Here is a 25,945-nt window from a genome sequence, read left to right on the forward strand (position 1 = left end):
AGTGCTCGCCTATCTCCCATTCTCCTCCTCTTCCTCATCCACCATATCGTCCTCTTTGTTGTCCCTAGACTCTCTCACCTGTGAGGTGTCCACGTTGCTTGTTGGGGTGCAGGTAGGGTCACCCCCGAGAATCGCATGCAGCTCGTTGTAGAACCGGCATGTGGGGGGTTCAGCACCAGGACGACTGTTCCCCTCTCTTGCCTTCTGGTACGTTTGGCAAAGTTTTTATTTTCACATGGCACTGCTGTGTCCCTCGCACAGCCCTTCTCCCCCATTCCACGAACGATCGTTGCACAGGCGTCAGTGTTTCTTCTGCTGGATCGGAGCTCTGCCTGCACAGACTCTTCTCCCCACACAGCGATGAGATCCGCCACCTCCTGTGCAGACCAGGCCGGAGTGTCGTCTTTGGGGCATGTAGTCTCCATCATCAGCTGTGCTCAAACTGGCATGTTCCCAATGCTGATCAGACAGGAAATGGGAAATCAAAAATTCCCAGGGCTTTAGCAAGGGAGGGGCTGTTTCCGGTGTACCTGGCTGCAGTGCAGCAGAGTTGAGAATGATCTCCAGAGGAGCGTTATGAGACACCACCTGGAGGCCAATTAAGTCGAATTACACAACGCCTCACAGTCGACCCATGAAAACCAAATTAAGCGCTACATCTCTCACAGAGGTGGATTACAGAAGTTGACATTAGAGGCGACTTGGGTCAGCGGAAAGGACCTGGCAGTTTAGACACATACATTAACAGGTTGACTTAAGGCAGCTTCCTTCGACCTAACTTTTCAGTGTAGACCAGGCCTCAGTGTGTTTTGAAAACACCTCTTTAGGGATCCTTACTGTAGCAAAGAATTAGGGAACTGGTAGCTAGACTTAACCGAGTAAAAAGTTCCCTTTACTTTTTGACAGAGTCTAGGAACAGGACTGTTTTCAAAATGCTGTTAATCTAAACCCCATTTCAAATAAAGCAAATTGAAGTTGATACACACTAGGCCACTACTAGAGGATCATCTGCCTTACAGGAAAAACTGTTTCCAGGAACAAAAATTTGCAATAGTGCAAACAAGACAAGACAGATAATCCCAGAACGTACTCTGGGTTGGGCCTGTTTGGAAATTCAGAAATGTGTTCTACGAACATGAGTATCCAGGACCCAATTAAATGTTCATTAAAGTCAGTGAGGGTTCTGGTTGCGTCTCCAAATATTGCAAAACTCAAATTCAATGGGAAAAATTTATTTATTTTAATGACTAAATTATGCAATATGTGCGCCTATTTGAAAAATGTTTTAACCATCCATGGTATGTTGAAAACATGAACAAAAGTCACAGCACAATCCCCTCAACATCTCTCTATAAAACACACTGCCACCATTCATTTATTAAACAAAACCAACTCCCCTATTCTCCAGTTGACAATCTCAGCCCCCAGTCGTGCCCCTCCCCCTCTAAGGGTTAAGTAAAAAGGACGTCTTACAGCATGCCTAGGAGTCTCATGAACTCAGGTGTCAAATGTAAAGGGAAGGGTAACCACCTTTCTGTATACAGTGCTATAAAATCCCTCCTGGCCAGAGGCAAAACCCTTTCACCTGTAAAGGGTTAAGAAGCTAAGATAACCTTGCTGGCACCTGACCCAAAATGACCAATGAGGGGACAAGATACTTTCAAATCTGGAGGGGGGGGAGAACAAAGGGTGTCTGTCTGTCTGATGCTTTTGCCGGGAAGAGATCAGGAATGCAGACTTACAACTTCTGTTAAGTTAGTAAGTAATCTAGCTAGAAATGCATTAGATTTCCTTTTGCTTAATGGCTGGTAAAATAAGCTGTGCTGGATGGAATGTATATTCCTGTTTTTGTGTCTTTTTGTAACTTAAGGTTTTGCCTAGAGGGATTCTCTACGTTTTGAATCTGATTATCCTGTAAGATATTTACCATCCTGATTTTACAGAGGTGATTCTTTTACCTTTTCTTTAATTAAAATTCTTCTTTTAAGAACTTGATTGATTTTTTCATTGTTCTTAAGATCCAAGGGTTTGGGTCTGTGTTCACCTGTACAAATTGGTGAGGATTCCTATCAAGCCAGGAAAGGGGTGTAGGGCTTGGGGGGAAGACATCTCCAAGTGGGCTCTTTCCCTGTTCTTTGTTTAAAACACTTGGTGGTGGCAGCATACGGTTCCAGGACAAGGCAAAGTTTGAACCTTGGGGAAGTTTTTAACCAAAGCTGGTAAGAATAAGCTTGGGGGTCTTTCATGCAGGTCCCCACATCTGTACCCTAGAGTTCAGAGTGGAGAAGGAACCTTGACATCAGGCTATTTTGGAGTAAGTTGGGGAGCCATTTTCAAAGATGAGAAGGAAAACATTTCACAGAAAACACATTCGGTTATCAGCCCTCTGTCTTTTACAGTAAAGGGGATCAAGCTCAAGTGCCCTCATTTATCACTACTGTGATGGTGTGTCAATGGCAGAGATGGTCTCTCAAGCAGACATGTCTCAAGCCATTTAGTATTTTATAGGTTAAAAGCACCACCTTAAATCCACCCAGAAACCAACAGGCAGCCAGCACAGATTACAGAGTACTGCTTATATAAGCTTACACTAAGAAGCACCACTTAATAAGCAGGCAGCTGCAAAGCGCACTGATTTTAGTCAGGCAAGGATTTCACCCTATATGTATCTAATTTCAACAAGTAATACAGTCACTATTAAAGACCTGCACAGCTAAAATGGGAGAAAAAGAGGCTCGAGAAACCCCAGGCAGGGGTTTAAAATAATGATTATGGGGAGCAAGGAGCCAATCAGCAGCCATCTCCTTCTGGCTGCCCAACAGGTGGCACAGCATTCATGGACAGAAGGCCCCTTTCATTCTAAAGTGGTCTGGCACCTTGCAGATCTAATCAACTCTCTCATCTGTTAAAATCAGGTAGCATTGTTTGCTACAAATAATTATGAAACAAACCAAACAGTTGTTTTTATAGGGGCACTCACTAGTGACTTAATGTTTTTCTTATTATTTCTAATGCAAAATCATTTTTGGAATTTATATTTCAATCAGATTCTATCACTGTGAGCTGAAACTTGTCATGCAAAGTTTCAGAATCTAGAAATGATGTTTTCCCCTACTCAGTCAAAATTCAGTTTTCCTTGTTGAGTTTGCTGTATGTATACTGCATATTAAAAATAGCTTGCTATGGTTTGGGGGGATTTGTTTTAGAATTAAGAAATGAAATGTAACATTAATTTGTCTAAAGAAATTAGACAGTGATCAAATTTCTACTGGGATTTAATCAAAAAATCAGTTACTGTAACTATCAGTTAAACAATGTTTGTCTATTGTTTATGTAAATGCATATAATACAAATAATCTGAAATGTATTTTCTCCTAGAAACTCTTTACGATACCCCCCGCCCCCATTCTACCTCAATTATTGTGTATAGCTCTCTTCCTCACCTAGATTCCACATTCCATAGCAACTTTCTCATATCCCACCCACCTCATAAACTCAGACTTTAGATGATCATGATGGTCCCTTCTGGCAGTAGTGTGGCCACAGAACTTCACCCACCCACTCCTGCAATACACCCATAACCATTGGCCGAGTTACTTAAGACCTTAAATCATGATTTAAAAAAATTCAAGTTACAGAGAATCCACAATTTACACAAATTTAAAATCTGCAAGTGACCCATGCACCATGCTTCAGAGGAATGCAAAAAATCCCAGGATTTCTGCCAATCTGACCTGGGAGGAAATTCCTTCCCAACCCCTAATATGACAATCAGTTAGACCCCGAGTATGTGGACAAGACCCACTGGCCAGACACCTAGAAAAGAATTAATGTGATTGTCTCTCAACTTCAACTCTCTTAATTGCAAAATGATTTTTAATCACAAAGACTTCATTTAAAATTAACAAAAACACACACACACACACACACATTAAGGAAGAAGCATTTAAAAAAAAAATAAGCACATTCCTCCGCGTTGTCATAGCATCTCTTCCCCTCTAAGTCTCCTCTCTTTCTATCCACCTCTTGTGTGTAACTCTCATTAAAGTCCCTTCACTGTGAACATGCTATTGTAGCTATCAGGAAAGAAGTCTCCGTCTCTAAAGTGCTCTGTTTTAGAAATTCAAAAAGCAAGGTTATAGTCGCTCTCACTCTCCTCCTAGCATGCTTTGGAGCAAAATACAAGAACTGGATTAGATGGACAAGGGAATATGCAGTTGTCTAGTCCTTGTTTTCATACAAGAAGTTTAAGGGTTGAAAATGTCTAATGGCTCGACTGTTTTGTTTGCTGCATCTCACTCAAATGTTCAAAAACCGATCACTGTACTAAAGCATTTTTACAACTCCTCTCCATCCATGCCACCCTCAACCTAAGGACTGTTCTTGCAAACTAAAGAAGGGACTTCCCTACATTAAAGGCTTTCTATACTACAATATAGTAGACAAGCTTGTCAGAGTCCTTTGACAACAGAAAGCATCAATAGGGCTCAACTGTCAACTTTTGAAGTGATTTCCCAAGTCTGAACAATGCCAAAATAGCTCCCAAAACATTTTTATCCAGCAATCTTCATAAACCCGACTCACAGTGGTTGCCCCTAAGGTTCCATTTGGCTTTCTCACCATGATTGCAGAGAGATGCTGTGGAGCATGCTCAGTGCAGGTGGAGTGTCCAAAATATTCAGCAGCAAACCTCTGGCAAGATCTACTGAGCATAATTAAGACTACAAATATTGATTCTCAATTGTTTATAACTCAGCAAAATCTGAATGGATTTTTTACAAGGACAGCTAAAGCATCTAACTCTAGACCCGTCCTCCTTCCAAGTTCCTCTGCAGAGTGCCCCAAGGGTCAGTCCTGGGGCCGGTTTTGTTCAATATCTTTATTAATGATCTGGAGGAGGATGTGGATTGCACCCTCAGCAAGTTTGCAGATGAAAAACTGGAAGGAGTGATAGATATGCTGGAGGGTAAGGATAGGATACAGAGGGAACTAGACAAATTAGGGGATTGGGCCAAAAGAAATCTGATGAGGTTCAACAAAGACAAGTGCAGAGTCCTGCACTTAGGACAGAAGAATCCCATGCATCACTACAGACTAAGGACTGCATGGCTAGGCAGCAGTTCTGCAGAAAAGGACCTAGGGGTTACAGTGGACGAGGTGCTGGATATGAGTCAACAGTGTGCCCTTGTTGCCAAGAAGGCAAACGGCATTTTGGGCTGTATAAGTACGGGCATTGCCAGCAGATCGAGGGACATAATTGTTCCCCTCTATTCAACATTGGTGAGGCCTCATCTGGAGGACTGTGTCCAGTTTTGGGACCCACACTACAAGAAGGATGTGAAAAAATTGGAAAATGTCCAGTGGAGGGCAACAAAAATGATTAGGGGACTGGAATACATGATTTATGAGGAGAGGCTGAGGAAACTGGGATTATGTAGTCTGCAGAAGAGAAGAATGAGGGGGGATTTGATAGCTGCTTTCAACTACCTGAAAGGCGGTTCCAAAGTGGATGAATCTAGACTGTTCTCGGTGGTAGCAGTTGAGACCATTACTCCTTGTTCTGTCAAGTTGCCATGGGGGAGGTTTAGGTTGGATATTAGGAAAAACTTTTTCACTAGGAAAGTGGTGAAACACTGGAATGTGTTACCTAGGGAGGTGGTAGAATCTCCTTCCTTTGAGGTTTTTAAGGTCAGGCTTGGCAAAGCCCTGGCTGGGATGATTTAGTTGGGATTTGTCCTGCTTTGAGCAGGGGGTTGGACTAGATGACCTCCTGAGATCCCTGATATTCTATGATTCTATGAAATCATGGAAGTGTTTGACCTCTATAAAATTTATAATAAAAAAAAACAAAAAAAACCCCTTGACAAATATTTATAATGGGAAGTGTTAAACAACCTTACATAGGTTACTATTGCCCTCCCATTATTTTCTCCAGCATTTTCTCCATATTTTCTCCTAATAAATAATTAGTTACAATAATTGTGGATATAATAATTGGAATGCTACCTTTCCCATTGTGGTCCTGTTTTAAATCTACCAGAGTAACATCAAAAAGACTTCACAATTTCATAAAGGTTTAGAGTTATTATTTTTAAAAAGGAATATTATCCATTTTAAAGCATTTGCAATGGTAATACATTTTTAATAGGATAATTTCTTACCTTGATCAAATGGTTTACCCGGACTCCATGTGCGGAAATAATCATCCTGGAAGGGGAAAAACAGCCTACATTTAACATGACATAAGAAATCAATGCATACATACAAAAAAGGAATGCAAAATGCAGAAGATATATATACAAACCTCTACTTCCTGCAAGGGGCAAGCAATAAAAAAAAAAAAAGTTATAGTTATCAAAACAGAACACACTGCTTGCTTGGAATAGAAAGCAAGCATACAATACAATTCACATGCCATGTCAAGCATTAACTGAAACAGATGATGTATACTATTATGAAAAGCAAGAAAATACAATAGCCATGTGCAGGTTTTACTTCTGCTTATAACATGTTACAGTAATTATGATGTGAATCTAAAATATGTTTCTATAATGTTAACAAACAAGCTTATTGAATAAAATAAACCAGAATGTTACATTAATACTGAACTTGTCTAAAGCTAAGTTCTCAAGTTATCATGAATAGAAAAGTAGTCTATAACAAACATTTCCAAATTATATAGGAGTTGTACATTGGTATATTCTTGGAGAAAAATCTCTATCACTCAATACTCTCAAGCACTCCATTTCCATTTAACAAATAATCAGCCTAACCATTAAGACTGACTCCTGATTAAATCATGTATTTGCCTATGTGCATGAGAATAAAAACTAATATTCAAACATCTTTATTGTAAAACTTTAAGATGTTTAGTAATAAATAAAAAATTTGCAACTGTAGTAGAAAGAGAGCCTGAGACATAAGCCCTGTATCATAGGTCTGGTATGAGGCAGAACCTGCTTACAGAATTTGGCAAGAACAAGGCTGATATTGCAAAAATACACATTTCTAAGAAGTGCTAGCCACAGAGAACTCACACAAACATCCTGATATTAAGTGGTACCAGAACATCCCAATATCAAGGATGGTACAAAAACGTTCCCCAAGAATAAAAGAAACACATTGACCCTTCCTAAAAAGATAAGGTCAGGATGATAGTATACAATAAAAACGTTTTAATTAAACCATCATGTACAAGGTAATGGGTAATAATTAGCCACATTAGGGGGCAGTAACTAACTATGTTAGAGAGGCAGTACTAACTTGTTTGTATCAGGGTATAAAGATGTATTTCAGAGGAAGTATTTTTCTTTGGCCTAGGGAGAAACGGAAAGTTCTGCCATTCACTCAGCTGGTTCATTGTTACAGGCATACATGTATTAGCGGTCCGGTAAAGTCTGCGGAATACTAGTACCGTGCTTTGTCAGCAATAAACCTGGCTAGGTGCCTTTGTACCTTAATGAATCTTGTGGTAATTGGGCGGTTCACTCAAGGTCTGCCATACCAGCTGTTTGCCCTGGGCTGGGGCAGCACAGAGAGGAAACACACACATGCAGCCAAACATCTAACCACAACAACAATACATACCAATAGCTTAATTCTTTGATGTACCCACTGACACTAGAGATACAAGATGAAGACTGGGAAAACTGATGGAATCTCATATATATTCAATTCTACTTTATGCCTTTTCTAGAATAATCTCAAATAGATTTTACTGGACATCAGAACGTCTACATAAAGTTTATTTACTATGATTAATTAATTGGATAAATTACCAACCAGCAACTCTATTTCCCCCCCCCCTTTTTTAATAAACAAAAAACTACAAAAGCTTGGTCAGATCTTTTCATAACACTGGAAATAAAGAGACATGCCTTTACCCAGAAGTTTCTGTGCTGAGATCCTCTAGCAAACACCAAGCAATGGGTACTGAAATCTCAGAGGCAAAATGTACATTACAACTGTCCATATGTTCATGATAAGTTAAAGAGTTATCAAATACAGCTTTAAGGGAGAAAATATATTTGCATAGGTGAGGAAATAGTGAAAAATACACTAAAATTTGGTTTCACATAGATGCAAAAAAGCGGTTGTAGTATAAAACAGATCTTTCATGCATGGTGTTAATAAAACTTATTTTTACAATACATTTGTATCATATACACTGAGTTCATGATCCTATGCTGAGCCATGCCAACCTTGGAAAGGGAAAAAAAAAAAAGAGAACAGAACCTTAAAGTGGGAAGCACTCCTCTACCCTAATGTTGATGGCTATGACTGTTGTACAAGTTAACAGTCTCTGCACTGTAGTATACTTTTGTTTGCCTGCCTTTGTTCCATTCTTGAAAAAAAATACAGCAATATAAAATGGGAGAAAATAAAACAAAGTTATAAAAGCTTATGAAAGCTGAACAGAAATGATAAATGATACTTGTTTTTCTGGTTGTATTCCTCCTTATCAAAGTTTGGATTCTCTATTTTCTGTCTATATCAGGGATCTCAAACTCGAATCACCACGAGGACTAGTACATTGGCCCGAGGGCCGCATCACTGACACCCCCCCACCGCTGCTCCGCCCCCACTCCACCCCTTCCATGAGGCCCCGCCCCCCTGCCTCTTCCCACCCCTTCCCCACTCCAATCCAAACCCTTCCCCAAAGTCCCCACTCCAACTCCGCCCCCTCCCTGCCCCTATTCCAACCCCTTCCCCAAATCCCCGCCCGGCCCCGCCTCTTCTCCGCTTCCTCCCCTGAGCGCACAGCTCCCTGCTCCTCCCCCCTGGAAAGTGCTCAGCGCCTGGAGGTAGGCAGAGGAGTGGGGACACAGCACGCTGGGGGGAGGGGAGCTTGGCGAGCTGCCGAAAATAACCCCACGGGCCATGTGTTGAGAGCCTTGGTCTATATAATGTTCATTATAGAAGTTGAAGGAGTACTCAATGCACATGATGATCAATGAATCAGCTGAACAGAGGAATACATATAACAAACTTTAAGTATATCATTTCTGTGATTAACTTGTAACATATCAGGCTGGTGAGACTGCAACTTAGTTTCCCTTCAATTCTTCAACAGAAAACTTGGACCCCTGAAGTCAAGGGGAGTTTTGCCAATGAGTTCAGTGAGGCCAGAATTTCATCCTTAGTGTTGCATCTTACAGTTTATTCAATAAGTCTCCGATCAGACATACATGGGTGGACCTTTGTGCTGTGCCACATTAACTTCAAATAGGTTCAGCTGTGTGGAGCTAGGGCCTAGCATATTAGGAAAGTTCCAGAAGTCAAAAGTAATTTTGTAGGTAATGTTACATTAAAAGAAAAATCTGAATAAGGTGCTAAAAATCTAAGAGCTAAAAATCAGTCTTTTCCAATTTAAAATTGCTGTGGGGCTATATGGTATATTTATGTGTATATATTTTACATAATACACACACACACACACTAACAAAATGGTGTGTGTTCAAGGCTTTTTTTTCATTTTTCTTTCTTTTATTTCTATGGTCTTCAAAGGTAAATTATTTAAAAAAATTAACTTCCATCATTTATTTTCTGTATCTGATGCATTTTGTTAGCTATGATAAGACACAGTACTGACAAAAATAAATAAATAAAAAGTTTAAAAACTCCTCTTTTCTGAAATGCCTAAAATATTTACACCATTTTATGGACAGTCCACTGACTGTCGGATTTTTTTTAAAAATGAGAAATAAGATACTTTGTGTTCTGCAAACATGAACATGTGAGTTATCTTATTTGCTGTTGCTTTCATTCATATACAATGTATATTAAATACAGTTGACTTTTGGCGATGGGAAAGGAAGACATTCTCAATCTGCATATCTGAAATTTTGTTTGCTAATTTGATATTTGCTAATGTAATCATTATAAAAGCAGAAAAAATGTTTGATGAAAGTGCTCATAAAAGCAACACAAAACATATTACTACTAGCATTTTTATTTATTTTTTTCTGTACACACTGCTTTACACCTGAAGGAATAAATGACATGGTAAACTAACTGGTATTTTCTTTTTATGAATCTCCACTTTATTGTAATACATTTAATTGAAAATTTGGTTGGATTCAGATAATATTTTTACTACTAAGGTGCTGAAAAAACAGAATGGATTATAATTAAGAAAATGCTCTATTCTGAAAAAGCAGACAAATGGAAGCAATTATGATTGCTACTTGTATGTTAACACTAACACCCAACTATTTCCCTAGAACATGGAACCCTAACGTTAATCCAGAGAAACAGCAAAATACCCAAAATATATCAAGTCAACCATCTCAATCATACAACTGAATGAGTGCAGATTACCTATGCTTTTCTTTACAGTAAGTGGTAACACAGCAATTTCAACTACAGTAAATAATTAAGGAAGGGCATTTGTGCCAAAACATACCTCAGAAGTAGAAAACTTGTAAAAAGTTAACTTGTTAGCCAAAAACCTTATTTTTCCTAAAGTAAACTATATGTGGTTCCAACCTACTAGAGTATATTCCATTGATATAATATACCTTTATTGCTTTTCCAAACCAATTGTCACCAAAACAACCCTTACTTAAGCACAAAATCCATTTTAAAATGGACATTTTTACAAGAAGGCCTATGTGCCCTAAACACAAAATAAAAATGTTAACTAGTTATTAGATGAAGATTTTTGGTACTTGCTCAGTAAGTAGGAGTTCAACAAATATTTCATTGTTCCTAAAACTTGTAGTGTCAATCATCTTTATAATACTTTGACATGCTAGTCTTTTCAGAAATATTGCTTCCACCAAGAAGATTCTACATACTATAAAATTCAATGTGCTACTCAGTCAGCAAGAAAATATAATTTACTAAATCTCATTATTTCATAACTTTAATATAGTATAAAACTATAAATGGTCACACATATGGTTCATGTCTATAGCGAAGGTTGGCGATAATTATCTTAGGATTCTTCCTAACCACAGTGTCCCCAGATAAGCTGTATATGCCAGAAGCTAATTTCTCAGAATTTTGGATCCAAGAATGAAATTAGATGAAGATACAGCCTCTTTCTTTCTTGGTTGTCTTGTTCTTGTCCCTACATACCCCGAGCACATACAGGTGCAAGGTGAGGTCAGTTCTGAACCATGTCTGAGATTGCATTGTTTTTCCATCAAACACCTAGAGGATGTGTGTTTTCACAGTGACAATCTCACTGAAACTGAAAGTGACACCTCCACAATTCTCTAAATTCCCATATACTGAAGATGACATACACTACCCATATTAGCCATAACTTTATAGACTTCAGTGGGACGACTAACATTCTTAAGAAGTTAGGGACCTGCTTAAGTACCTTGCTGAATCAGGATCATCCTGATCTGGTGATCCTACAAATAGAAGTTTCTCTAAAATAAGTGTTTAACTGTAGGATGAAACCAATATATTTTGGGGCATTTCCCAAATGGCTTATCCTATTCAAAATGAACTATCCATTTAGGGTTAAACAAAAAACAAAACAAAAACAAAAAACCTAGATAAGTTCATGGAGGATAGGTCCATCAATGGCTATTAGACAGGATGGGCAGGGATGGTGTCCCTAACCCCTGTTTGCCAGAAGTTGAGAATGAGCGACTGGGTATGGATCACTTGATGATTACCTGTTGTGTTCATTCCCTCTGGGGCACCTGGCATTAGCCACTGTTGGAAGAGAGGACACTCAGCTAGATAGACTTTTGGTCTGACCCAGTATGGATGTTTTTATGTTCTTAAGTGATTTGATAATCAGATGGCCTTAACGAAAGTGTCTAAAAAAGGCAAAAAGCAGCTAACCAGATCATAAGGAAAGCATGTTCCTGCTCAATTCACTGTGGCTTGAAGGTACGGCAAGGCAGATAAAATAACTCCCTATGCTCTGCCAATTGGCCCATGGGAGAAAAAAATCCTTCCTGACTCCCTGAACAGGCAATCAGTCAGACCTGCAGCATCTGTCAGGCCAGATTCCCATTCCTGGTTCAGGTGGGTAGAGTGATCTGCTGGAACAGAGCCAAAAGAGGCTCCACATGGCCCCTGTACTAGGCTAAATCCTACAAGCTGAAGAATGCTGGCTAATCAGCACCTCTCTCTACGAGCTAGACAATGGATGCCAGAGACTCCCAAGGAGAGGAGCTACTTAATGTCCCTTGGCAAGAGTCTCCCTCCCTTGCTACTGGGACTACCCCCTTTCACCACCAGCCCCATCTATTTCTCCCACCTGGTTGATGTGGGTGGGTGACATTTTTGTTTCTCCTTTCTGGATTTATCTGACACATTTCAGCAAATATAAAACCAACAGTTACATTTTGACTGATTCCCTTCCCCCCGCCCACCCCACCCCATTCTTGAAAAGCAATTGGTGCTCTCAAAAACAAAAAAGTATCAAAATATACTAAAAGAGGACAAAGGCTATTGTAAAGACATTATTTATTAACAATCCTTTCAGTTGATTAACAGGCATGAAACATCCCTGAAAATATCATTAAAAAGTGCTATACAATTCAAGCCACTTGCAGCAGAATCTTGACATGAAACCGGGACAGATGCCAATATTCCCTCTTCCGCAACTCTCCACCAATCCTGCAGGAACACTCACTTTCTTTTCAAACTATTTGACAAACAATAGCTAATAAAACAACCCTGGGCATAATTTTCCTTCTCTCAGTCCTTTCCATGTCAGCCTTACTGCTTTCTACATCCCACTGTGAAGACTGTCTATCATCCATAGGGAGGGGGAGGATTCAATTCATTCATGCAGAATTGAAAAAGAACTGGGGCATCCTGTTCTATAACATGCTTCTACCAAACACTGCTGAGAAGGGGTGAGGATGTTAACCCCAGAGTGTTTGAGGAAGTGTGGATGGAAGACCCTCTAGCAGCCTTAAAGACCTGAAAGGAACCTGCATATTCCCAGAGGACTGATCAGAGTGGTAGTCTCCAGTTATTTATTATGTGAGACTGATAAGAGTTCTCCTGGGTTTCTTACAGTGCAATATGCCTACACCTACTGACTTCTCTTTCCAAGAAATACGGACCGGGAGCCCCCCCAAGGTCAGACCACCTTGGAAAAAAAAACACTAAAATGTTCTTTTCTCCATATGACCTTCCCCTGATGTGTGTCCCTCGAAACACCAAGATCTGAACCTCAAATGTTATATAGATATAATTTGTGAATTTCCTCCAAGACACCAGATTCATGGAACGTAGTTCCTTCCTTTCAGATTCCCAGCTGACTGGTTAGGCAGCATTGGATATTGATTCAGGATAGGACCTAGTTTTGTGTGTTTGTTGGGAGTTTGAAGAGAGGTTCCAGTTACAGCTAAATCAAATCTGAGAACCATGACATCAGGGTTTATTAATACATTATTATAATTACTGTGGCCTATTCCCTCATGTTTTTCTTTAGCATCTTTACACACAGTAGCTAAGATGGGAATAGACTTATAGCACATTTCTGAAATAAGAGGACCACCTCCTCCTCCATCATGTTTGAATCTCTTTTCTCCCAATGTTAATGATAATTGGGAATTGTTTAGGAACACCTTCTAGAAGACCAAAAAGCAACAACCCTAGAATTGAGAAAGGAGGACATATTGGTTAAAAAATGCCATAATTTAGAGGGAAGTGAAGGCAGCTATAAAAAAATAAAATAAAAATAATATATACCAAATTGAAGAAAGTCAAAGTTGATAGTAGTGAATTCAAATCAGAAAGTAGGAATTGTAGAAAGTTGATAAGGGAAGCAAAGGGACACAAGGAGAAATCTGCAACAAAAAAGTTAAGGACAATAAGATGGATTTTTAAAAAACATATTAGGAACAAAACCAATCCTGACAATGGTACTGGTCCATTACTAAATGGAAATGGTAGAATTATCAATAATATTGCACAAACTTGCATGCAATAGATTTAAGAAAGCCAGCTGAGGAGCTTGCTGGACCATTAATGTTGACTTTCAATAAATCTTGGAACATGGGGACGTTCCAGAAGACACAGAAAAAAAGGTAAGGTTGTGCTGTCAAATATAAAGGGAAGGGTAAACCCCTTTAAAATCCCTCCTGGCCAGAGGAAAAATCCTCTCACCTGTAAAGGGTTAAGAAGCTAAAGGTAACCTCGCTGGCACCTGACCAAAATGACCAATGAGGAGACAAGATACTTTCAAAAGCTGGGAGGAGGGAGAGGAACAAAGGGTCTGTGTCTGTCTGTATGCTGCTCTTGTCGGGGATAGAACAGGAATGGAGTCTTAGAACTTTTAGTAAGTAATCTAGCTAGGCATGTGTTAGATTATGATTTCTTTAAATGGCTGAGAAAGGAACTGTGCTGAATAGAATGACTATTCCTGTCTGTGTCTCTTTTTTGTAACTTAAGGTTTTGCCTAGAGGGATTCTCCATGTTTTGAATCTAATCACCCTGTAAGGTATCTACCATCCTGATTTTACAGAGGTGATTCCTTTATTTCTATTTATATTAAAAGTCTTCTTGTAAGAAAACTGAATGATTTTTCATTGTTCTCAGATCCAAAGGTTTGGGTCTGTGGTCACCTACGCAAATTGGTGAGGATTTTTACCAAACCTTTCCCAGGAAGTGGGGTGCAAGGGTTGGGAGGATTTTGGGGGGAAAGACGTGTCCAAACCACGTTTCCCAGTAAACCCAGTTAGAGTTTGGTGGTGGCAGTGGATATTCCAAGGACAAAGGATAAAATTAATTTGTACCTTGGGGAAGTTTTAACCTAAGCTGGTAAAAATAAGCTTAGGAGGTTTTCATGCAGGTCCCCACATCTGTACCCTAGAGTTCAGAGTGGGGGAGGAACCTTGACATGTGCCAATATTTAAAAAGCGTTAATGGGATGACCAGAGTAATTATACACTTATCAGTTTGACATTGATCAGGCAAGATAATGAAGAGGCTGATATGGGAGTCAAAGAATTAAAGGAGGGCAACATAATTAATGCTAATCTACATGGGTTTATGGAAAATAAATCCTGTCAGACTAACTTGATATATATATTATAAATAAAGGGGGGGGTTGACTTAGTTTTATTACTGATAAATTCCAATGTATACATCTAGGATTACATGAGGGGGTACCCTATCCTGATAAACTGTGACTCTGAAAAAGATTTGGGGATCATGGTGGATAGTCAGCTGAACATGAGCTCCCAGATTCATAGAAATGTAGGACTAGAAGTGACCTCAGTAGGTCATCAACTCAAGTCCCCAGCACTGAGGCAGGACTAAGTATTATCCCTGAAAAGTGCTTGTCTAATCTGTTCTTGAAACCTCCAATGACAGATTCCACATCCTCCCTAAGTAATTTGTTCCAATGCTTAACTACTCTTACAGGTAGGAGGTTTTTCCCAATGACTAACTTAAGTCTCCCTTGCTTCAATTTAAGCCCACTACTTTTTGTTTAAGGAGAAGAACAATGTATACACCAATCCTCTTTATAGCAACCTTTTAATGTATTTGAAGAGGTTTTTATAAGAGGATAATAAAGAATGTAATAATTCCCTCAGCTGGTATTACTATGCCCCTACTGAGGAGGCTGCAGCCAACTTAACATTAGACAGAGCAAGTACCTCTGCCTAGGAATTCTCCTTCCACTTTATTTGCACACTCAAATCAGAGGAGGAAGAATTACATGGCTTTTAAATGGACTTTGCAAGGTGGTGGGTTTGTTTGGTTTTTTTGGTTGGTTTGTATTTTTGTTTCATTTTTAAAAATGAGCACCTGTGAACTCAGCATTCCCCCTATTCCGGGAAGCACAGATAAAAATGAAGTATGACACTCAACGCTTCAACTTTAGAAGATCTAGAGGGGAGACTCTCATAAAATTTTTTTTAAGACTTTGTGCTTTCTCTTTAAGAGCGGATTGTGAGCAATACAATTCATGAGTCCTTGAGCCAAGCCACCTGAGGGAAATGGAGAGGGGTTCTGTATGGGAGAGAAAGCATTACCAGGGAAAATGAAAGGACAGTCTGCAGGCATATAGCTCCCTGAGGAAAATAAGAAGAGGTGGTAAACCCTTCCCCCGGGGAAGGGGATCCAAATTATTTCATCCCACGGTCTCTGCTGCTGGATATGGCCTCGGTGGGGACTGACAGACCTGGAGGAGACTAAGCCAGAGGCACTGGGGCCAAATGATATCAGAAAGGTCACAGGAGCTAGCAAGTTTCATGGTAGCTGAGGACTTGCACGTAAAAACAGCCTGTGGGAAAGAGGGATGCTTTGCAACATTTTCAACCATCTTGACACAGAACCTGCCTACATCTGGGTAGGCAATTGTTTCCTTGGGTGCAACAGGGGAGTCATGCCTTCCTCTGAGATTCAAGGATCTCATATTTGGTTCCTGCTTCCTTTGCAAGTTGTGGGAATAGGAGTCCCATGTCCACAGGAGAGGCAGGGGGCTTTGAAAATCTTATCCTTGGCTCCATGCCACTGAGTCTGGCATGGTCTCAGTCTTCCAGAGGCCTGCAAAACAGTCTCCTCATGTCTCTTCCCACACACTGGCTGTGGTCATTGTCTGTCTGCCATGACTCAGTGGGGAGGGAGAGGTCTGTCCTCCAAACCCTTCTAAGAAAGCATTTTTTAACTTTAAAAAAAGATTAAGAAAAGTGTGGAAGCCAAGGAATAAACAGGTTTTTAACTAAAAATCTTCTACAACTCCTGTGAAAGCTCTGCTAAAAAAGGAATCTGCTATTTTTGCCATTTGGAGCCACAGACTCTTGAAGAGCTCTTCCTGAGGGGCTGTCCTAAACCCAGGTTCAGAGCCAAGATCTGTTCTGCATCCAGTTGCTATAGAGATGTGAAATGCCCCACTTAGAAGGCTCTCTGACTTGGAGAGGACTGAGAAATAATAAAACAAAAGGCAAGAAAACGTTAGGACATTGTCATAAACTAGGGAAATATGGTCTATATGAAATTACTGTAACGTAGGTACCCAACTGGTTGAAAGACCATACCCCAAGAATATTTATCAATGGTTCACTATCCAGCTGGGAGGGAGCATTTAGTGGGGTCCCAAAGGAATCAGTTCCTGAGTCCAGAACTGTTCATTATTTTCATTAATGTATTGGATAATGGAGTGGAGACTCTGCTTATAAAATCTGTGGATGACACCAAAGTGGGAGGGGTTGCAAATCACTTTCATGGGCAGGATTAACATTCAAAACCATCTTGACAAATTGGAGAATTGGCCTGAAATCAACAATATGAAATTCAGTAAAAGCAAGTACAAAGTACAAAGAACTGAACGCACAAATATAAAATGGGGAATAACTGGCTAGGTAATAGTCCTGCTGAAAAGGATCTCGGGGTTCTAGTGGATCACAAACTGAATACGAGTCAACGATGTTATGCAGTTACAAAAAAAAATAGCAGCATTCTGGGGTGTATTAACAGGAGTGTTGTAAGTAAGACACAGGAGATAATTGTCCTGTTTTACTCAGCACTGATGAGGCCTCAGCTGGAGTACTGTGTCCAACTCTGGGTGCCAACACTTTAGGAAAGACATGGACAAATTGGAGAGAGTTTCCAGATAAGAGCAACAAAAATGATCAAAGGTTTTGAAAACCTGATCTACGAAGAAAGATAAAAAAACTGGGCATGTTCAGTCTTAAGAAAATCTGACTAATGGAGGACTTGATAACAGTCTTCAAATAGGTTAAGGTGTGTTAGGATGTGATCAATTGATCAAGTCCATCTTCCATGGACATGGAAAAGTAATGGGCTCAATCTGCAGCAAGGGAGATTTAGGTCAGCTATTAGGAAAACCTTTCTAACTATAAGGATAGTTAAGCACTGGAATAGGTTTCCAAGGAAGGTTGTGGAATTTCTCCCTTCCCCATCTCTATCACTCAGGTTTTAAAGAACAGGTTGGACAAAAACCTGTCAGGGATGGTGTAGGTTTACTCTTTCCTACCTCAGCACAGGTGCCAGACATGATACCTTTCAAAGTCCCTTCCAGCTCTTACATGTCTATACTTACAGCATATCTAAGAGTGCAGCAAAAAATATGCACAGATGTAAAAACAAGAATAAGGGAAAGAAAAGGATGTCACCAGATTCAGAAAGGAAGATCACATGGGCAACGAGGAAAAAGTGTGCTTATATCATACTAAACAGATGTGGCCTATGTTTAAGAATCTGTAAGCGGACTGATCATGAAGATATACATCTGTATATCAGACAAAGACCTGGCCTCAGTTAATGCATGTTACCTCTCAGATGGGTTACAGCCATGCATTATACCTGGGCATGAAGCCTCAACTAATTCAGAATGCTGCAGCACATCTCCTCAGAAACACAGGCTACCACAAACACATCAAACCTGTCCACTGCCCTTTGCACTGACTTCCCATGGAAGTCTGAATCAAGTTCAAGGTCCCAGTCCTTATTTTCAAAGTGCTCCATAACCTGGTCCCAGGATATCTAAAAGACCATCTAAAGCTCCGAGATGAAGACTCTGGTCAACAACTACGCTCCTCTGGCGCAATGAAATTCTCAACAACAAAAGTAAAGCCCATCTGTGTGTGAGACAGACCTTTCTCCAGGCTGATCTGAGACTGTGTAATGAACTCCCCCAAGAATGAAGGACCATCAAAAACCATACTACCTTCCACTCAAAATCTGAGGTGCATTTCTTTGAGGTGCATTTCACCTTACCCTCTCCAATGTAAAAACAAAGAGCTACAGGAACATTTATATTTTTAAAAAAAACCTACCAGCATACGGTACTGCACTCCACGAGTTTCTCTCTCTGAGGCAGGGATGATAGAACAAACATTTGACAGAGGTGTTGTCATAAAAATAAAGGGAAGGGTAACCACCTTTCTGTATACAGTGCTATAAAATCCCTCCTGGCCAGAGGCAAAACCCTTTCACCTGTAAAGGGTTAAGAAGCTAAGATAACCTCGCTGGCACCGACCCAAAATGACTAATAAGGGGACAAGATACTTTCAAATCTGGAGTGGGGAGAAGAAAGGGTCTGTCTGTCTGATGCTTTTGCCGGGAACAGATCAGGAATGCAGACTTACAACTCCTGTTAAGTTAGTAAGTAATCTAGCTAGAAATGCATTAGATTTCCTTTTGTTTAATGGTTGGTAAAGTAAGTTGTGCTGAATGGAATGTATATTCCTGTTTGTGTGTCTTTTTGTAACTTAAGGTTACCTAGAGCGATTCTTTATGTTTTGAATCTGATTACCCTGTAAGCTGTTTACCATCCTGATTTTACAGAGGTGATTCTTTTTGTGGGGTCACCCTCAAAGTTATATATGTAGTAGTAGAAATAAAGATAGACAAAAGAGTTTATAGGTATTGTAAAAAGGTATGATCATCAGTTCATTGCTGTTGAATTTCACTCTGTAACAAATGCAAGGCCAAAGTGCTAATTATTTCAGGCCGGTACAGGACAAAGCATCTGTGCTGGAAAGCGATAAGAACTTTGAGAAAACAATGCTGTTCCTGAAACAACAACCTGATGCTCTTCCCCCGTGGGGGCCCCTTGTCATGCCTATGTAAATCTTGGTATCCAAAGAGGGAAAATAGAGAAAAAAATAGATAGTGGGATAAAACTTGTTAAATGAATCAAGAGTCATAGATTGTGTTGTTAAATAAAAGAATGAATGCTGAGTGCATGGAATTGAGAGCCTGAAGCAGGGAAATAATTGGTTAGTAAATGGTACCAGCCTAATCCTCAGAGTTTCAACCTTGGTATCGATGGGCCAAAGACTATGCAAAGTGGAAATAACCAGATGACCCCCGGAGGGTGAACCGGAATCCACCCAAAACGCATCAAGGAAGAATGAGAAGATAACACCTAGCTATCATGGATGTACCACCTGCTGATGGATGGTCACCTCAATTGTAAATTCAGCATGATGAAGCAACTTCCATAGACTTGTATTGAACCAGAGACCTATAAAAATTGGGTCCAGGGACTGTGTTCTTTGAGTCTGGTTCTACTACCACCCTCCAGGAGCATCGGGTGCGCATCTGACAACGACTCGGCTCCACTCCACCTGGCCAGTGACTTGGCATGAGCAACGTCTAGGCCGGTAACTATAACAACCTTTTTGTAGAACCTGTGTGTGAACGGATCTATATAGACATTGCATATAGGAATATTTTGTTGTATTTACAATAAACGTGGCAATTTGCCTTGTCCCTTTTACAAGATCCTGTTGGTATCATTTTTATTAGTGTAACATTTTGCACTTTCTTTAATTAAAATTCTTTTAAGAACCTGATTGATTTTTTCATTGTTCTTAAGATCCAAGGGTTTGGGTCTGTGTCCATCTGTACAAATTGGTGAGGATTTTTATCAAGCCTTCCCCCGGAAAGAGGGTGTAGGGCTTGGGGGGATATTTTGGGGGAAGGCGTCTCCAAGTGGGCTCTTTCCCTGTTCTTTGTTTAACACGCTTGGTAGTGGCAGCATAGAGTTCAAGGACAAGGCAAAGTTTGTACCTTGGGGAAGATTTTAACCTAAGCTGGTAAGAATAAGCTTAGGGGGGGGTCTTTCATGCAGGTCCCCACATCTGTACCCTAGAGTTCAGAGTGGGGAAGGAACCTTGACAGGTGTAGTGCCATTACTGGAAGGCACTCAGATACAACAGTGATGATGAGCACTGTATAAAAGCCTATACCTGAATAGAATAGAATTTATGAAGACAAGAGTTGGATAGTTCAGTAATTGTTTACCTCCAGTTAAAGCTAAGTTGCTAACACCTAACGGAAAAGGAAAGCAGCATATTTCCCATTTTAAATTTAAGAAATTTTCTTTGTAAACTAGGTAGACATTTCCCGTATTCATGGAGAGCTAAAGTGCAAGGATGGAAAACATTTAGGGGAAAAAAGATTAAAGATGGAATATGCACCAAAAGTCAGTGTACTCATGCACTAGTCCTGAAAGGTATTCCGATACCAAGATATAACTAGAAACTGAGAAGTGATATTTTTGGTTAAACATTTGACTTATTCATTCAGGGCTGGCACTTACGTTATTGAAGGCTTCTCCTCCAGAGTTATCTGCTTAATATATTGCAAAAACTAAGCATCAAGTTAATTACATTTTTGCAATTTCCTGCTTTCAGTGGTCTCATTTCAGGTAACTGGTACCAGAATCATACAATGGTAAATTCTTTAGGAAAATTACTAGTCACATTGCGTCAGTGTAGGGCTTATGATAAAGGGAAGTCTAATTTCACAACGTTCAGGAAAAATAGAAATATTGTATTGAAAAGTCATTAGTCTCCATAGAAAAAATAGCATATATCTGGGACTGCCTTATTTTCAGGAGCATTGCAGATTGAGTTATATTATTTGCTAAACTCTATCAAGACCCAAACAGGCTCTTCCTCATCAGGACACTTAGGTCATTTGACATGCTTACACTAGCTCAGGACCATCCATGCTTTCCAATCATGTAGGAGAGGGGATAGATTTATGTCTCCCCCTTTTACATGGTCTTCAAGTGTAAAGAAGTCTATAATGAACTGTATTAGATAAATAAATATTAAATGATATTAGAGAAGTAGATATTGTATATGTAATACTGTTATAAGAAAACTTAAAATAAAAAAGAACTTTTCTGCTTTCCCTAGGGGTCTTGTTGACACAGCTTTCAAAGGCTGTAAAAAGTCAAAGTTGGTTGGTGTCTCGTTTACAGTGGGTTCTTAGTCTGTGTAGATAACAGGATGAAGCAAACAAGACAAATGTGTGATTTACTAGTGAGGTGCACACTTTCCTAGTAAAACACAGTAGGGTGGCTGGTTACTGAACGAACAGAACTAGCCAACCAGTAACTCCAAGGTCAGAAGAAGCAGATAAGTAAGAATATGACAACTGTTGTCAGGAACACTAGAACACAAGAAAACAATGAAAAAAAAACAGACGGACTGAGTAAGGAAGAGAATAGTAATGGCTTAAAAATAAGATAAATAAGGAGATATCCTCCTAAAACTCTAATTGGGGTAAGCAAAAATGCATCAGTTAAAAAGATTCTGAATTAGTGTGTCAGAAAATATATTTAGAACAGAATGCTTATAAATGAGGTAGTTTTAATTATCTATGTGATGTTATGAGACAAGGTATGAAGGATGTGAGTTTAACAAAGTGGGGTGAGCAACTTACACCAGGTCAGACCAGCATGGATCGGAGGCTGACAGAAACAGCCTAGGCCCCAAGACTGGGTAATTGATCATTATGCTATCCTACTTGATCTCCCTTTTTTATGCTTAATTAAAGTGGTAATATTTAGTCCTAAAACTTTCTTATTAAAACTTCAAACTAGTCAAGCTCAGTAATTGGCATGGACTGTTCATCACTCAACACCAAGTGAAATTCCCAGCAACTTCTCTAACACCTTCAGTGAACCAGAGCAAACCTTCTGATGTTTAGTAGCCTTTCAGATCACCAGCAGAGCAAGGGAGAGAAGATAAATTACTACATAAAGGAGAGCAGTGATATTTGCAATCAGAAGGTCCAATTATTCCTCAAAAATAAGAACATTGGGCTATTTGCCCATGCCTAATGTGCAGTATCTTTGCACACTGATGAAAGACATTGATGAAAGATGTAAACATTTGTAAGCAGACTGTTCATTAACAAGGAATATACTTTAACTTTAGCCATGGTTATGTATGTTAAATAATGGCTACTGCACATCACATATAAAAAAATTGCAGACATGTTCAGTAATAGAACAATTTAAATACATCACAGGACGTTGCAAAGTTTTATGAATAGAACATTGAGTTACTCCAAACAGTTCTCAGAAGAAAGCAATCATCATAGTCTACTGTTGGAAAAGTAAAACAGAGGGCATTTTTTAGCACAAATTGAATTCTTATCTTTCTACACAATTCCCTCGTAAGGAAAATCAGCTCAGAAAACAAGCTGAACTTCTGTACTTTATGGACCATGACATTAACAATTAAAACTTTGCTGCTGCTATTAGTGTGCAAGAGTATGTGAGTGAGGGCACACAATCTAATGCTCATGAATGAATGGTGCTAGGTACGAGCTTGAGAGAGAAAAGCTGTACGTTTTCTGTAGGGAGAACCCCAGAATAAATTGATAGTTCCCAGTAGGCTACCTTGCAGTTTACCAAGATAGCCAAGCTCACCTCAACATCAAATAGATAATGATAAATTATAGTCACCACCTACCTGAGCTAGATTTGAATAGTTGACCTACTGTGTAAAGATTCCACATCCTATTAACCTTTCCCTAAATTATGTAGTCTCCAGTTTGAAGACTTTTACCCTTGGTATCCTAATAGGGCTGTAGCCTTAATACATTTTGTTTAAAAGTATACTGTTTTTAACAAAATGTATTGGGGCTACAGCCCTAATACTGCTTAGGGGTAGTTGTAATGCCTTGTACTTCTTAACAGTCCTCAAAAACAAACAGCTAGAATAGAACCACTGGAACCATCAGTAGGTCTTCATGGAATCAGATATTCTTTTAAGACTGGAAAAAATAGTAATAAAAAAACCCTCTGGTCCCCTAGAAGATGATCCAGTGCTCCTTGTTTGTTTGTTTTATTATTACTACTACAACTACGACAACCGTTCAGGTCCCAGCTTCACAATGCTGCTCACAGGTGCAAAGTTTTGAAAGCTTTTTCCCTTTGACAATATTTACATTTTTCTTTTATATTCATAAAACAAACCAAAAATATAATGTAGTCCCCAGCTCTCGTTCATACTTGGGAAATCTAAAAATCTGGTGCCTCCACATCTTTTATTGCAGGCCACTGCACATTCATTCTTAGATGATGGGGCAAAGGTCACATTCTTGCTTGTCACATGCCAAAATGAGTGAATTCCATTTCAGTGCCCCAAAAGTTGGAGCACTTTTGCAAAAGATTACTGAACAGGGTTAGTTCCTGTGAAAGTATATGGGGGATGGGAGGAGATGAGCAAAATGCGATCTCATATTTAAGATTCTCTCTTCCTATTTATCTATCATATTTTTTTTCCTCTGTTCTCCATTAACCTTTGAGCCTTTGTTTTTTTCACTGAAATTGTACATGCTATTTCCAGATTGACAAACAGAGAGTTGGCAGAAAGATATTTCTGCATATTCACATTGAAGGCAACCAAGATGACAGTCATCCAAAACTTTCCGGAAACCTGTCCCTTACAGGCCTTGCACAAGCACCACCTAATAGCACTAAATATTTGGGGTCTGTGGCTACAAAAAGACCCAGGAGCCTTAGCCACCTCAGGTCCTTACTCCTGAACCTCACAGGACTGAGATGGATAGGAAACTATGAGGAAGAGGAAAAGGTTGAATGGTAATATGTACAGGCAAATCTTGAAAAAAGGAGGAGGTTGAGAAACATACAATGTGCAGTAGGTGTTTTAGAGCTGAACAGACATTCACCTTTGAAGGAGACTTCCTCACTCTGTCTGGGTGCTAAATACTAGACCACAGGAATGCAGCCAGAAGCATCTCTGGATAAAGGTGTGAGCTATCAGATACTTAACCATTGCATCAGATGGATGGATGTACCAGATCCTTCTCTACTTTAGGTTCCTCAGAAGTGGAAGAGACATCCGTGTACGGGCCTGAAGAGACATCCATGTACGGGCCTAAAGATACCAATCATGCAAACATGGCACTGGTATTTAAAGTAGCTGAGCTCTTTGTGACAGGGATAGGAGAGGCTAGTGTCTGAGCCAGAGACTGACCCAGCATCAGAGCACCAGTCCACAGTAAGCTAAACAGCAGAGTCGTATTTCAACCCTTTTCCCATCTCAGTTAAATAATGGCTGCATATGTCTACACTACACAGCTTTTAACGGCATGGCTGTGCCACTACAGCCGTGCCGCTAAAAGGCGCACAGCATAGCCGTTGTTTGTTGGCAGAAGAGAGCGCTCCTGCCACCAAAGAGCTATTCACACCGGTGCTTTCCCTCAACAAACCTTTTGTCTTTCGGGGCGGGAGTGGGGAAGAAGGGAGAATTAACACCTCTGAATGACAAAAGTTGCATCATTCACTTGCCAATGTAGACAAAGTCTTAAGTGCACGTCTAGAAATACTTCTTGCACTAGGACTAGTGATTCCAGTTCTAGAGATTCTAGATTCTGGTGCTGGTACAATGCAGATTATTGATGAACCAGAATGAACCTTTTCAAGTGCACCTACTGTGGTAAAATCCTCTTGGTAGGAGTACAAATTCCCTCAGAATAGAGCTATAAAATACAGTTTTACAATAATCAAAATCACAAAAGTTGCTGCTGATAAAATACTGCTGGAAATACAAAAGGCACAAACTGGCAACAAATCTGTTACCATGATCAAGAGAACAAGTCTCTATAGTGTAGATATCATATGTCCAAATCAAATACAGTAGCAACTAAAAGCCATTAGCGACTTAACAGAATAAGAGCTAGTATAAAAAACAATATCAAAAACAAAGAAAAATTCTACAGCACATTCAGTTCCACAACTAAAATAAAAAGAAGCCTTGAGCTATCCATTACCACTGCTTTCCCCTCCACCATCACTGCCTACTGATCTACCATATTTACTAATTCACAGTGTAATTAACAAATAGCACTCTGTTAGTCTTTCACCCAATCTATCAGGTGCAAACTACAGGTTAGTAGTTAGTCTAGAAAGGGAAAGTATGATCTGTTATCTAACATTTATATCGGTAGGGGTATAATTGTTTTCCAAAACAGGATATATCTTCCCCCTCACTATCCCCACCCTACCTAAGGACTAATATCTTAAACAAAATGTTTTCATATGTAAAATATTTTCATATGTAAACTTCTGCCTTAACGAAGGCAGTATTGATATAACTGACACCTTTTTAAAACAATCCTGTTAAAGTAAATCAAATATGGAGTTTAAAGTTATATTAATTTTCAAACAGTTGCAATTTATCCCATGGTTATCTGAACATACATGAAATGTAAA

The 25,945-nt window shown here is 39.6% G+C and overlaps 1 protein-coding gene across 4 annotated transcripts in view; it reads right to left on the minus strand.

Moving 5' to 3' along the window:
• Nucleotides 1-25,945, minus strand: part of SPOCK3 (SPARC (osteonectin), cwcv and kazal like domains proteoglycan 3) — a gene marked incomplete at its 3' end in the record, with an annotated part of 384,412 nt that overhangs the window by 239,829 nt on the left and 118,638 nt on the right. For all 4 annotated transcript variants that reach the window (XM_084626848.1, XM_084626846.1, XM_084626847.1 and 1 more), the window contains exon 3: nucleotides 6,162-6,207. In XM_084626848.1, the coding sequence (XP_084482974.1) occupies nucleotides 6,162-6,207 (46 nt within the window). The remainder of the gene's footprint in view (nucleotides 1-6,161; nucleotides 6,208-25,945) is intronic.

The sequence above is a fragment of the Lepidochelys olivacea genome, assembly GCF_965140295.1.
Source record: "Lepidochelys olivacea isolate rLepOli2 genome assembly, chromosome: 4".
In the NCBI taxonomy this organism is placed as follows: Eukaryota; Metazoa; Chordata; order Testudines; family Cheloniidae; genus Lepidochelys; species Lepidochelys olivacea.